At 54.9% G+C, this 15,430-nt stretch overlaps 1 protein-coding gene and 1 long non-coding RNA gene across 8 annotated transcripts in view; both read right to left on the minus strand.

Moving 5' to 3' along the window:
• ARHGEF10L (Rho guanine nucleotide exchange factor 10 like) overlaps nt 1-15,430 on the minus strand; it is a 150,777-nt gene that overhangs the window by 37,665 nt on the left and 97,682 nt on the right. For all 7 annotated transcript variants that reach the window (XR_012511433.1, XR_012511432.1, XM_010957461.3 and 4 more), the window contains 4 exons: nt 12,926-13,041; nt 12,314-12,441; nt 10,889-10,989; nt 2,226-2,347 (listed from right to left, as the gene is read on the minus strand). Coding sequence is in view for 5 of the 7 variants with exons in the window: in XM_010957461.3 (XP_010955763.1) it covers nt 2,226-2,347; nt 10,889-10,989; nt 12,314-12,441; nt 12,926-13,041 (467 nt within the window). In the remaining 2 variants the exon portion in view is untranslated. The remainder of the gene's footprint in view (nt 1-2,225; nt 2,348-10,888; nt 10,990-12,313; nt 12,442-12,925; nt 13,042-15,430) is intronic.
• On the minus strand, nt 8,523-10,881 carry LOC123617543 (uncharacterized). Its single transcript, XR_006725699.2, has 3 exons — nt 8,883-10,881; nt 8,644-8,764; nt 8,523-8,534 (listed from the first exon to the last, which is right to left on the minus strand). It is a non-coding gene; the product is annotated as an uncharacterized LOC123617543 (long non-coding RNA).

Raw genomic sequence — 15,430 nt, forward strand, 5'->3', positions numbered from 1 at the left:
CCAGTGTTTTCCTTCCTGGGGACCAAAATGTCATCAGATATTTGCTTCCGATTCTTGAACTCTGAGGGCATGCCACACGGCAGCTACTAAGCATTCGACAAGAATCATTTAACCCAGACAGGGAGACACCGGGGCCTCCCCAGTTTCCGCACTGAAGACGCAGCTGGGACACCAAGAGCTGAAGAGGCATTTCTGACGCCAGGCAGCTGAGATTCAAACCCAGGGCAGGGTGGCTCCCAGGGTGCTCTACCCACCCCCAAACAATTCCCTGTGAGTCAGGAGGCCTGGGTGCAGCCCAGCGCAGGCACCGGGCACCCTCAGCACGGAAAGGAGAGATGCTCTTTCCTGCAGCCCCGGCATCCCTGTTCCCTTGAGGGAAAGAACCCAACACATGCCCTCATCCAGCTGGCAGTGCAAGAGTGCCGATCTGGTCCACGCTGGGAGAGGGGCTTGAGTGGCAAGCCCTTCCGGGAGAACACATGCAGCTGCAGCTCCCATCAGACCAGCCACGGAGCCCGAGTCCTGGGCCCCTGGGACTGGGCCTGGGGAGAGGCGGTGGGCTGGGAGTGGGGCCCAGGCGGCGGCCGACACTCTCACATCTGTTCTGCAGTAACGACCTGGCCCTGGCACTCCGAGGCCCTAATTCCCCTGCTGCTGGCACAGAGCTGATGGGGCACATCTGTTGGTGCGGGGTGGGAGGCCGGCGCTGGCAGAGCGGGAACGGTGTCTTGGGGCCCAGCAAATGGGGACATGCAGGCGCTGGCATGTCCCTCAGGAGCTCCACAGGCCCACTGCCCTGGGAGAGTCACTCACGGTCCCCTTGGCGCACACAGCTGGGGGGTCCTCAGGAGATGGCAGGCGGGGGGCCAGGACGGGGCTGAGGATGCTTCCAGCCAACCGGTCCCCAGGCCCAAGAGCTTCAAATGAGGAGATTCCCAGGCCCAGGTCCCCCAGTGCGAGGAGGCAGATGGCTCCCCGCCCCGCCCCGGGCTCACTGAGCCACTCGCATCGGCTGCCCCGCCCGCTCCCATCGTGGGCGTCTGCGTTAGCTTGTCTATTTGGAATATCCTCTCCCTGGGCCCTCACGGGCTTGGATCCTCCTCGCCATTCGAGTCTCCATTTAAATGCTGCCTCCTCCGAGAGGCCCTCTCCGACCCCCCTACTACGTGGCCCCATCTCTGTATCCATTATATCTGATTGATTCTCTTTGTAACACTCATCACTCTTTTCCACTTCCTTTTGTTTGCCAGTGCCGGGGGCGGGTATGACCGGTCTTCCTCCTCTAGACTGAAAGCTACATGAGAGTAGGGACCTTGTACGTTTTGGTCACCATCATATTCCCAGTGTCCGGCGCAGGGCCTGGCACACAGTAGGTGCTCAAAAGTTATATGCAGAACGGATGCAAGACTGAATGAACCGGTGTCTCAAGGGTATGTTCTTTCAGCTGTTTAGAGCCCCAGCCGACAGCCCAGTTTCTCTTGGGGACCAATCTGGGCCTAGGTCCCAAGCTTGCTCTCCCCTCCCCAAAGCTCAGATGACCTCATCTTCTTGGGAGAAGGAGGGCAGTAACTCTTCCTGATGGAGGAGTGAGCTCAGCCAGGACATCAGGGACGAATGACATTGGAGCTGAGCATCCCTGTAGTTACCACCAGAGGTGCTGGGGTCAAAGCGAGTTTCCAATTCCTGTGCTCATTCCTTACCAGCTGTGCTGTTTTTTAGAAAATCATGTCACCTGTCTGAGCCTTAGTTTCCTTAACTGTGAAATAGATCTGGAAACATCTATTCATGGGATTCTTATAAATATTAAAACCAGAGAGTGACAGCAAAGCACTGGGGAGCTTGACGAATGGGAGGTGTGACCGCTGTGGAGCCAAAGCCGGCTGCCCACCCCACCCCCTCCCCGGCAGCATCATCAAGGGTCCAACCCACAAAGTCTGGCATTTCTGAGCTGGGAGTCATGCCATCAACTGATGAGATCATTGCTATTTGTTAGCTTAAAAGGGCGGAATTTTCCATTCGCTTGACCCACAGAGGGCACCTACCCCGTTTTTTTGGTGGGAGAGCTGACGCCAAGAGCCACAAAAAGGCTTGACCGACTCCACCAGTAAGAAGTTGAGCAGCGGCAGCTGGAACATAGGTCTTTCCTGCTGTGGGCACAACCCGGAAACTCCGGTTGTCCCCAGAGCCACCTTCATGGTGGGCTCAGCAAGATGCGGGCCACTCACCTGCAGGCTGAGGCCCCGGGAGGAGAAGGCAGGGATGCAGCAGGCCAGGATCGGGCACCAGAACGGGGCTTTGCTCTTCTTGTCCTCGTCTGGACACAGCCAGCCCGGCTGGTTCTCCTCTCCTGCGGCGAGAGGAAGGAGGTGGCGGAAGCCAGTCAGAGTCCGAGGAGCCCTGCCAGCCCAGGGAGCCACCGCAGGCCCCGAGGCCTGGCCCGCATGCGGACTGACCCAGCCAACAGCTCCCCCAGCCGTACGCCTGCCCAGTGGGATGAAATCGGGCCCCGCTCCGTGGTCCCACTGTGGATCCCAGGCTGGGAGTTGGGAAACCTAAGGTTTGAGTCCCAGCTTGCTCACCATCTCCCTGAGCAACCTTGTGCAAATCCCACCCCCAACTCTCTGAGCCTCATTTGCTTCACCTATGAAACAGGGACGATGAAAATGCCTTCGTCCTGCAGTGGCTGCAAGGATCCCGTGAAATAACACATGGGAAAGGGCTTCAAAAAGCATCAAGACACTGAACACAGACAGTCTGGGCCCCTGCTACCTTGACGCCACTACCTTCTAGAGGTGGGAGGCAGCCGAAAACAAGCAGACAGACAAGATGCTTTTGGATTGTGACAACACAGCCATGCTGCTTTTATACCTGACTGTGATGACGATGGTCCAGAGGAAGGCTCTCTCCTGCTTCCTTTGAGACCTACCCCAAAACCTAGGGGGTCACCTGCCTCTGGGTCCCCCAGTCCAGCTGGCATCGAAGCCCCTGGGGACCTGTTAGAAGTGCAAATACTCGGCCCAAGCCTGGACCCCCGACTCTCATTTGGAGACCACTGCGCTCAAGAGCATCTGCTAAACCACATTCTCTGCGGCATCTCCTTCACATGGGTCTGGGCTCCCTCACATGCCACCACATCCAAGAAGTCTTCCCTGACCACCCTGCCGATGATGGCCCCTTTCTCTCAGGAACCACACTAAGCAACTTGTCTTACTTCCCACACAGCCTTCACCACAATCAAAAATCATGTTTTCTGTTTCCTCATTTATGGTCTGTCTCCAGATGTCTCTAGAATGTGAGTTCAAGGCAGCAGGGATCTGGGCTGTCTTGTTCACCACTGTCTCCCTGGCACCCAGCATGTGGCCTGCACATAGTAAGTGTTCAAGTGTTCAGCCAACATGGGTTGAAAGAATAAATGCGAGAGTAAGCGAGTGAGTAAACCACTGTCTCCCGGGGACTCCTCCCTGCTAGAGCCCATCTTCTTTTTATTCCATGTGATGGCTGCCTCCAGGGACCCGGTGACAGCAGGGCAGCACATGGCTCAGACACGCCTACTACGTGTCCCCGCGTCAGCACACTAAGTGCTTTAGACATGTTCCCTGCCTTGGTTTTCACAGTAACCAAGCACAGTCAGAATAACGATTTTCACCTTACAGGTGATGAGACTGACAATAGGGGATTAAGTAGGTTGACTAGGTCACGTGCACGGCTAGGAGGCAGAGCCCACAGAGGGACTTAGGTCTGTCTGACTCAAAGTCCAGGTTCTTCACACTAAACCAGGCAATCTTCCAGCAACCAGACCCCCACTAACGTCGCTGGGCATGAGCAACCCTGGACATGGTGACACTGGACAATGAAGAGGTAGCTCTGCCCTGGAAAGCGAGACACACTGGACAGGGCAGCCCAGGTGAGAGGGGCTGCTTAACGCAATGACATCAAGATGAGGGGTGCCTAGAGCTTTGGAGATGGGAGGAAATGTCATCAGCTAAAGGGTCCGACAGCAGCCCTCCCCCCGCACATGGCTACTCAGTGGCAAAGCAGAAGTGTCAGTTCAGTCCGATGGTACCCAGCAGCCACATGGGACCCCCCAACCCGTCTTTCCGTGCTAACTCCTGCCCTCTACAGTCAGTCCCCCATAGCAAAGAGAGCCATCCTGCAAAACTTCCACAGACCTTGCTCTTTCCCTGCTTATAACTGGCAATCGAGTCCCTGTCCACTCGGAAAATCCAACCTCTTCCAGAAGAGCTGCAAGGACCCACCCTTCCTCCCAGCCTCATCCCCCGGTCACAGGCTCCACTGTGCTAGGCTTTCCTCAGCAACTTAAATGGGGCGAGCCGGGGAAGCTCCCTCCACCTGGAATGCTGCCCCAGCTCTCTCCAGGGCTGGCTCCGCCCCTCACCTCCACCTTCTCAGAATGGCTTTGACTGTCCATCACCCCACCCCTCCCCCACTTCCATCACTTTCTGTCTCAGCCAGTTGGTGTGTGTAATGGCCCTTACCACAATTTCTGCTTCTTTTATTGGCTTGCCTCTTTTTCCCTCTGTGTGTGTGTGTGCGTGTGCATGCGTGTGTGTGTGGATGTGTGGTGCATGCATGTGCCTGTAGGAGTGTTTCATGTGCGTGTGTGCCCACTGGCTCCCCTACTCTACCCACATTCCATCAAGACTGAAACCTTCCATATCATCCCCTACACCATCCCACCCTCAGCACAGTGCTGGACACACAGCAGACCATCAACACCCCTGTGTGGCATGAACAAAGTCTCTTCCCCATTTTCCAGATGTATCCAATCAGAATGATGGCCACAAAGAGCAGTCACACACCCTCACTTCCCCCCTAATTCCCCCCACCACCCCTCAACACCCCCACCCTGCCCAGCACAGAGCGAGCACTGGAGAAATGCCATCAACTGGGGAGGGGGAACGAGGAGGAATCAACTGAAGGGTACAAAGCTTCGTTCATACAAGACCAAATTACTTTACATAGAAGTAAAGCCTAAAGACCATCTGTCCCTATAGGTAACAATTCTGTATTGTGTGTTTAAAGGTTCACTAAGAGGGTAGACCTTAGGTTAAGTATTCTTATCACACCAAAAAAATAACAACAGTAAGTAAAAGGGCAGGAGGGGACTTTCCAGGGGATGGTTTGTTTATGACATAGATGGTGACGGGGTTCACAGGCTCACCTCCAAACTCATCAGGTTGCATGCACAAAACATGTACATCTTTTTGTCTGTCAATCACACCTGAATAAAGCGGCTTTAAAAATGCTGTTGCCACCAGAGGAAGGTGGCTCTGCATGTCGGTCACGGTGCGGGGAACTGCAATGAAGTGGCGGGTGCAGACACTGTTTGAGAAGTCGAAGACATTCACAAATGTCACGGATTATTATTAGGTGAACAACCAGCGCCGGCAGAGGCCCCAGCACCGGCCCCTCTGGGGCTCACACGCCCACCCCCTCAAGCAGCGGGTTCGCAGGGTGTTGAGCTCACTCCCTAAACAGGTGCAGAGGTGTTCCCAGTGTCGGGCCCTCCACCCCACTGGGCCGTGGAGACAGAGTCATGTGAAACCTGGTTCCTGCCATCACAGAGGAGAGGCCATCAAGGAAGGGACAGCTACGCACAGGATGGCGTCACCGTAACAGAATCACCGTGTGCACCGCACTTCACAGCTTACAAAGCCCTGTACACACGTCGACCCATTTCAACTCCACAGCCACTAGGGGAGGTCAGTGTTTCCATCCCCGTCTACACTGGGGAAATGGAGGCCAGGGGAGTCAAAGGCAGGGCCCAGGAGCCAAGGAACTAACACCCAGGGGGGCACCTTGTACAGCCTGACTATGTGCCCCTGCGGGGCACACCCTCTCCTTGGCAGAAGCTCACATCGCAGCCGCCGCACTGCCTATCGGACAAGCTCTGGACAGTGAATAAAGACAAGTGAGACTGAAGAGCCTGACCCTGCTCCCAAGGCGGTCACCATCACGCAGACCCTCGCCTCCACCGGACAGGAGCTCAGAGAGCAGTCCAGCCCGCTTCCTCGACTGCGGCTCAGCAGGTGGACGTAACCCCGGCCCCGCCCCCATCACCGCAGCGCCGAGTTCATCCCTCCTTCTCCCCCGCCCCCCCCAACACAGCCCATCAAGCCCTGGCAATTTATTACTATATATTTTTTTAATGATCTGACCTTCTCCTTCCAGATGGTGCCTTCCCTGCCTGCGATTGGGAACGTTAAAGGAAAATGGAGTTGTTGTTCCCCATCTGCCACTGCCATTGTTCCCGTCACAAAACCGGAGTGGCTGAGCCCAAATTAGAAGGCTGTTGCGGCTGAAAATGGAAAGCCCGCTTGGGATAAGTGACATTAAGAACTAGCACCGACGGCAAAGCCACGATTTCCAACTGACGTTAAGTGGGGGCTTATTTAGCGCCCAGCTCAGTCAGCCAGCACCCACAGAACTCGAGAGCATCCCGGAGGGCAGCGGGAGCCCACGACCCTGCCCGCTCCCCCTACCCCGAGCCCTCAGGAACCTGACAGCTGCAAGAGGCTGACCCTGCCAGAAAGGCCGTGTGTGTAACCTCTGAGCCTGTGGCCCCGTCTGGAAAATGAGGAAAATTAACTCCAACCATTTGGAGTTGTGAGCACTGGAAAAACTATACCTAGTGTGTATTAGGCACTCAAGATACAGCACCCACTGTGATCACCGCCCTCATGGTTAAAAGGATGCCTGCTACTATGCCTCAGGGCGGCTGAGACCGCCCCTCTACCCTGTAGCCCTGCCCTGCTTCTCCAGCCCCACCTGCCTCCCAAACTCCTCCTGTGTTCAGTCCCAGCAGAGTCCTTCCTGTAGCTGCTGCCCCAGCGGACAGCCCGGGCTGCCTTCCTCTACCTTCCTAAATCCACGGCCCCCTCACACCTCCCAGCACCACGGAGATGCTGCTGGCCATGGCCACAGACGTCGGGGCTGCTGAGACCTCCACCTGCATTGTATCCAAGCACCCCACCCCTGCAAAGAGAGATGCTGGGGTCCAGGGAGGCCAGGCGGTGGCCATGGTCACTCAGCTGGGGTAAAACGCGAGTCGGGCTCCAGGGCCAGTGCCCTCAGCCCCCTTCCTGGAGGGCAGACCCACTGCTCCCAGCCAAGGCCTTGGGCAGTTCCTGGCGCCGACTTCTGGGCTGGTTGAGGGTTAGTGGAGATGAGAGATGAGAGTTAGAACACGCTCGGCACATGGCCCGGGACACACTCAGGACTCTGTAACTGGATCCATTGTGAGGTGGGGCATCGGGGTCACTATGAGAACTGAGGGCTGGAAAACTCACCAAGTCAGAGGCTGTGAGGGAGAGCTCGCCAAGCCCTCCCCAGCAGGCAGATCTGTCCCTACAAGTGTATGATCAGCCTGGAGCCTGCCTGGCCCAGGTCCTCTAGGGTGGGAACAAGGGGGGCCATGGAGAGAAAGGGTCCAGCAAATCTGGGCCTGGGGTGCGGCACTTAGGGCTGTAGGGATGGGGGAGACACAGGAAGGGAGAGCCAGAAGCCCCCAACCTCCTCTCTACCTGCTCTGGGGCCTCCTATCAGTGACCCTTCTCCAGAGCCTTTATGGACAGGAGACTTATGGGCAGGGAGAGGTGGAGGATACCCTGGCCCTACTTTGCACTAAACTGTGAGTGACCCGAGGATGGTCACTTTCCTGCTATGAGATGCAGACACCCCCGTCCTAGAAGCATCTCCCATGTGCCGGGCATCCCCCAGGAACCATCTCCTCGTATGTTTTGCATAAGCCCTATGAGGAGGGTGATGGCATTACCCCTATTTTCTGATGGAGAATCCAAAATATCTGGAGGCGAATTCCTTAGCCAGAGAGCAAGGAGCTGACAAGCAGCAGAGCTGGGAACTGAACCCACGAGGTCTGGTTCCATTTCTCGTGGTGCTGAGATGCCAAAATGCAACAGGGGAAATGCCCATGGAACTCGCAGCCAAGTGACGGGAGGGGCCCTGCCTTTCTCAGGCCGCACCTCATGGCAGTGGCCTCGCTGGGACGTAAACTAGGTCCCCAGATTCCCCAGGACCCCTGCCCTTTCAAGGGGTAGAACTGACCCCTGGCCATCCCAGACCCCAGGCGCCCCGACTCCAGCCCTCTCCTCTTCAGCGCACGATGATCTCAGCATGCTGTCATCAGGGAGAGAGGAGGATACAGAAAAAAAAAATAATAATTAAAGGACTAACAGCCTTGGTGAATAAATGTTTTTAACATATTCTATTTCTAACGGGGTCAGATTATTTTCCCCACCCTCCCCCCTTGTACCAGGCACTGCAGATAAAAAAACAAACTGGCAAAATAAAAGAAACAAATTATTCAAGCCCCAGGGGAACCCAAGCATTCAAATAAGATTTCAAATGACTCTCCTCCATTAAAACTTCTGCTGCAGTGAAACCGTGGGGATAAGGCAGCTGAGCGTCTTCACAGAGAACGGGGATGCTCACAACAGTCCGCTCCTCTCCCGCCAACACCAAGGCCCACTCAGCAAAGCAGTGGGGGTTCAAACCTTTAGAGCAGGTGTACAAACAGGACTCGGTCACCTGCCCAAGATGCTCCGCTCTGAGAGGTAGAGGAGAGAGGGGGGCATGCAGCTGGGGGCCCAGCAGACATCCCACCTTCATCTTTCCTCGGCCAGAATTCCCACAGTCCTCTGCCAGGGCAGGGGCAGCCTCTGCTTAAAACCCTTCCTCCGCCGTCCGCAGGCCTCCTGGTCACCCAGAAACATCCAGTGGAGGCCTGTACAATGTCAATACCAGATCCAAGAAAGGGCTGGCTGAGCAGAAGCCTCTGAAACTGGCCCCTCCAAAGCTACAACCTTCGCCCCTTTCCCTCCCCAACCTCCATGTGCCCTCACCGCACAGCTGCCAGAATGATCCACTTAAACAGAAGTCAGGTCATGCTGTTGTCCGTCTCTCAGCGCTGCAACGAACAGCACCCCAACACGTCCAGGACAAGGTCCACACACCTCACCCTGGCTTTCTGGAAAACCTGCTCCCCGCTTCCACATGCCTCCTTCTCCCCCGATTCACCAGCTCTGGCAACCTCAGGACCTTTGCACTTGCTGTTCCAAAGCCTGGATCACTTTGCCCAGATCTCTGCAGGGCTTCAGATGTCACCTCCTCAGAGCCCTCCCTGACAACAGGCCAGACCCCCGGCCAGTGCCAGTCACGTGGCCAGCTCTACCCCGCTGACAGCACCCCCCACTGTTCATTTGCTCCTTGTGTAACCTCTGCCTGCCCCTCGTGAACTGTACGTTCCTTGAGAGCAGGGACCTTTCTGTTTTTGTCATTGTTCTTTTCCCTGATGCCTAAAATTACTATAGAGACTCAATAAATAGGCTTTTTAATTGGTGAAAGCCATCGATGAAGGTCTTGACTCCTTTCCAGAAATGTTTTAAAATCTATTGGAAATGCACACTTACCTAGGGAAGGATCACGCCAGAAACAAAAACAAAAAATAAAACGAAACCCAAAAAAATCACTGCTATTGACCGGAATCAGCAAATGGGAATTCTAGCGTGTCACAGCATAATAGCTCTGATCGGCAAGAAACTAGGCTTTTTGTCAGTCTTTATAAAAAAGCACAAATAAGTAATTATAACTTAACAAATGTGGTTTGGCAGGCAGAAGCTCATCAACCTGAGGAAGCAGAATGGACAGGCAGCGAGAGTGGGTTCTGGGGGCCGACTACCCAGGTTCTGACTGCTGACTCTGCCCCTTTCTACTGTGTGAGCTCAGGCAAGTCACTGCACCTCTCTGGGCCTCAGAACCCTCAACTGTATAAAGGGATTCACAACAGACTTACCTCTTAGAGTTATTGTGAATGTGAAATGAAAGAGATGTGGGTTAAATGCTTAGAAAAATGTTTATAAGACAGGAAGTACTCTGTAAACATAAATGTCCATTATTTATCTATATTATTATTAGGGGGTGCATAGAAGAAAAAGTTATAAAGAGAAAATTCATTGAATCAAGCCAAAAAGGGAAAGAAAAATACCATATGATATCACCTATACATGGAATCTAAAAAAAAAAAAAAGACAAACAAACTTATTTACAAAGCAGAAACAGATTCCCAGGTAGAAAATAAACGTATAGGTACTGGAGGGGAAGAAGATGGAAGAGACAAATTGGGAGTTTGAAATTTACAGATACTAATATATGTGAAACAGATAAACAACAAGTTCATACTGTACAGCACAGGGAACTATATTCAATATCTTGCAGTAGCTTACGGTGAAAAAGAATATGAAAATGAATATATGTATGTTCATGTATGACGGAAGCATTGTGCTGTGCACCAGAAATTGACACAACACTGTAAACTGACTGTACTTCAATAAAAAAAAGTATACAAAAAAGAGAGAGACTTCACTGACAGTAAGTTTAGTCTAATCTGCATCGTCATTTAATAGCAGTTTTACTGAGATATAATTGAGCTACCATAAAACCCATCCTTTTAGAAAATAATTTCACTGGTTTCTAGTATATTCGCAGAGTTGGGCAGCCATCAGCACTCTCTAATTTGAGTACATTTTCATCACCCCCACAGTCACTTAGCAGTCCCCTTAGCAGTCACTCTCCTTTCCCCCCTCCTCCCAGGTTCCTGGCAACCACTAATTTATTTTCTGGCAACTCCCACATTTTACAGATGGAGGAACTGAGGCTCAGAGAGAGGAAGTGAGGTGTCCAAGGTCACTAAGCAGAGCCTCTGGCCTCAGCTGTTCCTCTGCTGCACCACCTCCCTCCACTCAGAAGCTTCCACCCCTTTGAGCCTGGACATCCCCAACGTACTCACACATACACACACCAAACCTCCCCTGTCCCCACTCCTGACCCCAGACTCCAGGGCTTTACTCACGGAGTCCAATCTTGGCCAAGTGCAACCTGTTGACCCAGGAGATCTTGCTCAAGGGGTTGGGCGTGATGAAGACCACCATGAAGCTGATGGGGCGGCCGGACCTGAAGAGAGAGGACAAGGAACTGAGTGCGGGAACAAGGCCTGGCTCCCCGGGAAAGCACCCAGCTCTTCCCCCAGCCACGAGCCCTGGAGACAGAGTGAGGTCTGAGCAGAGCATCAAAGCATGGCCAGAGAGGCTGGGGGCCTGGCAAAGCCTCAGTCCCCTGGGGGAGGAGTCCCTCACCCACCATGACCCCAGGAAGGGTAACTCCCCAGAGCGACCAGGCCACACCCCCCAGCCCGGCCCCAGGTGCCCTGGTCTGAGTGTCTAAAGGGTCTGGCCCTCCACAGGCTGCAACTTGAGAGGCCCTCCAGGGCCCGACTTGGACAGCCTTCTGCAGTTCTTGTCAGACACCTGCACATGCCTGACCGGGAGCCTCTCACTCAGGCCTATTCTCGGCACCTGGCCCAGGGCAGTTGCTCAGTAAACATTTGCTGATTGGGCACGTGAATGAATGAATGACTGAATGAACAGGATTGTGCACAGGCTTGGGGCAGCCGGAGGTCACCGTTGCCACCACACAGTCATCTCACGTTGGAGCAGTGGGGGCCTCTTCATTGTTCTCTGGGGCCTGTTCCCCCCAGCCTGTGGTCCATCCCAGCCCCAGGAGGTGGGCAGGCCAGTGTCACTAACCCTCTATGGTGCATAGGGAGGAAGAGGCCCAGAGAGGGAAGGGAGTCACCCAGCAGGGCGCTGTGAGCCAGTGCCAGGCCACACAGCAGGGCGGTGGCGGATTCAGACTCGAGTTCAAAGCCGCTGACTCAGTCTGGGCCCTGCGTCCTAATGCCTGGCCCTGCCTCATGGCCCTTCTCTCAAACAACAGCGCTCCAATCTTCCTTTCCTGCAGCCACTGTCCCCTACCTGCCCCCTTACACCCAGGATGTCAGAACCTGGGTTTGAGCCCCTCACTGTGCCAGCCTCAGCCTCGAGGTCAGAACCCAGCTCTGTCTGCTTCTTCTGAGCCTCACCTTCCTCACCTGTCAAGCGGGGATCAGACAGATGCCTTTCCCCAACTTGGGATCAACTCCACAGACATCAGCTGCGGGTCTATTGAGCACAAGCTCCTGCGTGGGCACTGGAGGGTCGGGGGGCTGGGTCCAGGAGAGGACGCCCAGGGCCTGGTCCCAGGGGAATGCACAGTCTACCGACCAAGGGCAGAGTGTCCAAGTATCCTAGCAGACCACAGGCTCACCCCAGGTGCAAACTGTCATTTGTTATTCACTCATAACTTCATTTGTTCATTCGCCCATGTGACCGTGAACACCCGCTCCAGGCCACGCCCCCTCCCACCACAGCCGTGCTCCCAGGGCTCCTCCTCCTCTCACTTGTCTGGTTTCCCTGGAAGCAGGAGCCTAAGGCGGCACTTGTTGGCTGAGTGGATCTCCTCCTCCTTCACCCGCATGAGCCTCTGCAGGGCCAGGCACCAGTCTTGAGCCACGGTCATGTTCAGGTTCTAGGGTCAAGGAGGCCAAGGAGGTCACCCCACAGCCCGCTGGCTCCCCGAGAGCCACCCCAGATCCCGCTGTTGGGGAGCCTTGGGGGAGGGGAGCCGGGGCTCAGGGCAGGAGCTCAACCTGGGCAGCTCACTTGGCCACAAGGACTCCCCAGGCTCCAGGCCTTGGTTCAGAACACCCCCGTACCCCTTCTTTGAAAGGGACACAGCATCCCAGCCTCCTCCCCAACCAGAGGTGAGCCTCACAAAGGGGCTATAAACACCAACTGGACACTGGACAGGGAACCAAAAAATGCCCACAGCCAGGCCCCATTCAATCTACACCAGAGCTTCAGCCCAAACAGAGGCCACAAACCAGACTTTCAGGTGCGACAGGAGCTTCAGCCAGGACTCTGCTCGTTGGAGCTCAGAGGCCGGGGCACCTAGGGGGACTGGCCCAGAGAGGAGCCCTCCCACACTCTCTTGCCAAGGCTGCGCAGTGTACCTGGTAGGTGCCGTGCAGCGTGCTGATCAGGAGGGTGATCTGCTCCACCACAGCCAGGTCCTTCTGCAGGTCCTGCAGCTCCTGGAAGAGGCGCGGGGGGCCGAGGTACACCTTATCTGGGCAGAGAGAGACCCTACTCAGCCTCAGGGGGTGGGGAAGGTGCCAAGAAGAACCCAAGCACACACTCACTGTGAAAAAGAAATGCTGTCTCCCTGGGGATATGGCACTGGAGATACAGAAGGAAACGTTATCAGGCTCTTGTCTACTGAAGGGGACACATCCAATCACAGGCAAGGTCTCACACATGGGATCTGGGCCACATTCAGTCTATACATAGGGTCACAGGAGACCAGAAGACTGAGAATCAACTGCGCCCATGAGAGGGCAAGGAGCCTTCACAGGCCCAGGAGAGTGGTGGGCGCTGCCAAAAAAGAGAAGAGCAGGTGCAAAGGCACTGTGGCTTGAGAAAGCCCATGAACGGTAAGTTGTTCAAAGTCATACTGAGAACCTACTACATGGCAGGTCCTATTCTACATGTTGGAGACACAGATGTAAGTGAGATAGACAGGGTCCCTGTTCTTATGGAGCTTATGACCTGGTCAGGGTGGGGGAGCAGTCAATTAACAACCGCAGATGGTACTGGAAAGAAAGATATCAGGGCGATGGGACAGAGATGGGATGCAGGGTGAGGGTGCTCAGATCACTGATGATGATACAAATGCAGTGTCTGGGAATGGGGGAAGGATGGCCAGAGACAGGACAGGAGGGCCCAGCAGGACTGGATGGGGAGTCCTTGAACGCCACGCTAGGGAATCTGGGCTGTGTTCTGTAGGCCACGGTTACCCAAGCTGAGGTCTTATGGAGTCCCAGGGAGGGGCGGAGGCATTTAATTTGGGTTTTCATGTAGATGATTATCTTAAAACCTGATGCACATCCTCAATCACTTGGATATAATGACTTTACAGCCACATTCTCTGCATGGTATCAGGGCTTCGTCAGACTCTGGTGCTACATGAACGGTCACTAGATAATGAGGACGGAGCAAGGCGGGCATGGGAGGTGGGAGACACGCTCACACCAAACAAAGGGCAAAGAAGGGCTCTTCAGTGACCCAAATGGGGTGAGCTGGTGGGGAGCAGGGACACCACAAGGCTCCCTGGGGTACGGATGCAGAGAACTCAAAAGAGCCCGCCCAGTAAGAGGCCACATTCATATTGAGGGCAATTTGGTTCCAGAAAAACAACATCGCCCATCACATTAAATTAATGCTGTTAATTTAAATTGTATTGTTTCGTAGCTTCATTTTTATTCCACTTGTGATTTTGTTTTGGTTTTATAGTTGTTCTTGGGATATAAGTGTAAGGGGTTTATTACACTTAGTCTTATATTTGCATGTATTTGAATAACAATATAACAAAAAAATCATTCAGGGCCAACTGGGGTTCAACAAGGGTTTCTTTTTTCCCCTTTGAAGGGGTCTAGCAGCCTATTGGTCTGCTTGGAGGAATGTGGTCACAGACAGAACAGTGGCTGGAGGAAGGGCACCAGAGCAAGAGCCCAAGTGGTGCGGGGAGAGACAAGTGAAGCAAGGGCTGAAGGTGCCTCTGAGGGAGGCAGGCGGGCCGGAAGCCCCTCCCGGGGGCTTCTGTGAGCCAGGAACACAAAGCGCTCCTCCCTGCCTCCCAGACCTGGGAGGGAGGTGCAGGGCCTAGAAGTGGGCACAGCCACCCCAGGGCAAGAGTGTGTGTGGTGAGTCCCTCCCTCAGAGCCGCCTCCCAGCTCAGGGGTGGCCAGGACTGGCCAGTGGGGACGGGTCAGAGCAAGTGCCTCCCTGCTAGTCCCCTGTCCATTCAACAAACGTTTGCTAACACTCAGCACGCACCAGGCTCTGGCAAGGGCTTCAGTCACACCAAGGAAAGAGACGGGATGGTAACCAGACCATCACTGTGGAGGTGAAAACACAACTGGGCCTTGAGAACACAGTACGGGGACCTGGTTAGTCTGAAGGAATCAGGAAGGGCTTCTCGGAGGAAGCGACAAGTGAGCTACGGTGAATATGGGCAGAGGGACAAAAATAGGACAGCAGGAGGACACTCTGGAAAAGGGCAGAGTCAAGGAGAAGGCCCCGTGGCAGGGGGTGGCTTGGCCCCCCAGGAACCGAGAGGCCAGGGTGGCCCAGCCCAGGGAGTGAGGGGGTGGACTGGGCTAAGGTGGTTAGTGGGCAGGCCCCCAGGACAGGCGAGGGGGCCAGAGTGAGGACCTGGGACTTCACCCCAAAAGCAGTGGGAAGCCATCGGCAGATTTCAGACAGAGGGTGACACGTACAGCTCAAGTGCCTTTTTAAGAGTCGGGCCCTGGGGATGGCGGAGGATGGACAGGACAGGAAGGGGCAAAGTGGAGGGAAGGGCAGTGGCCAAGAAGTCACTGCTGCAGCACCGCAGAGATGGAGATGAGGGCGCAGACAGGGCGGGAGGGGGCCTGCCGAGCGCCAGCCTGAGTTCTCAT

This window comes from Camelus bactrianus, chromosome 13 (genome assembly GCF_048773025.1).
Source record: "Camelus bactrianus isolate YW-2024 breed Bactrian camel chromosome 13, ASM4877302v1, whole genome shotgun sequence".
NCBI classification, from domain to species: Eukaryota; Metazoa; Chordata; class Mammalia; order Artiodactyla; family Camelidae; genus Camelus; species Camelus bactrianus.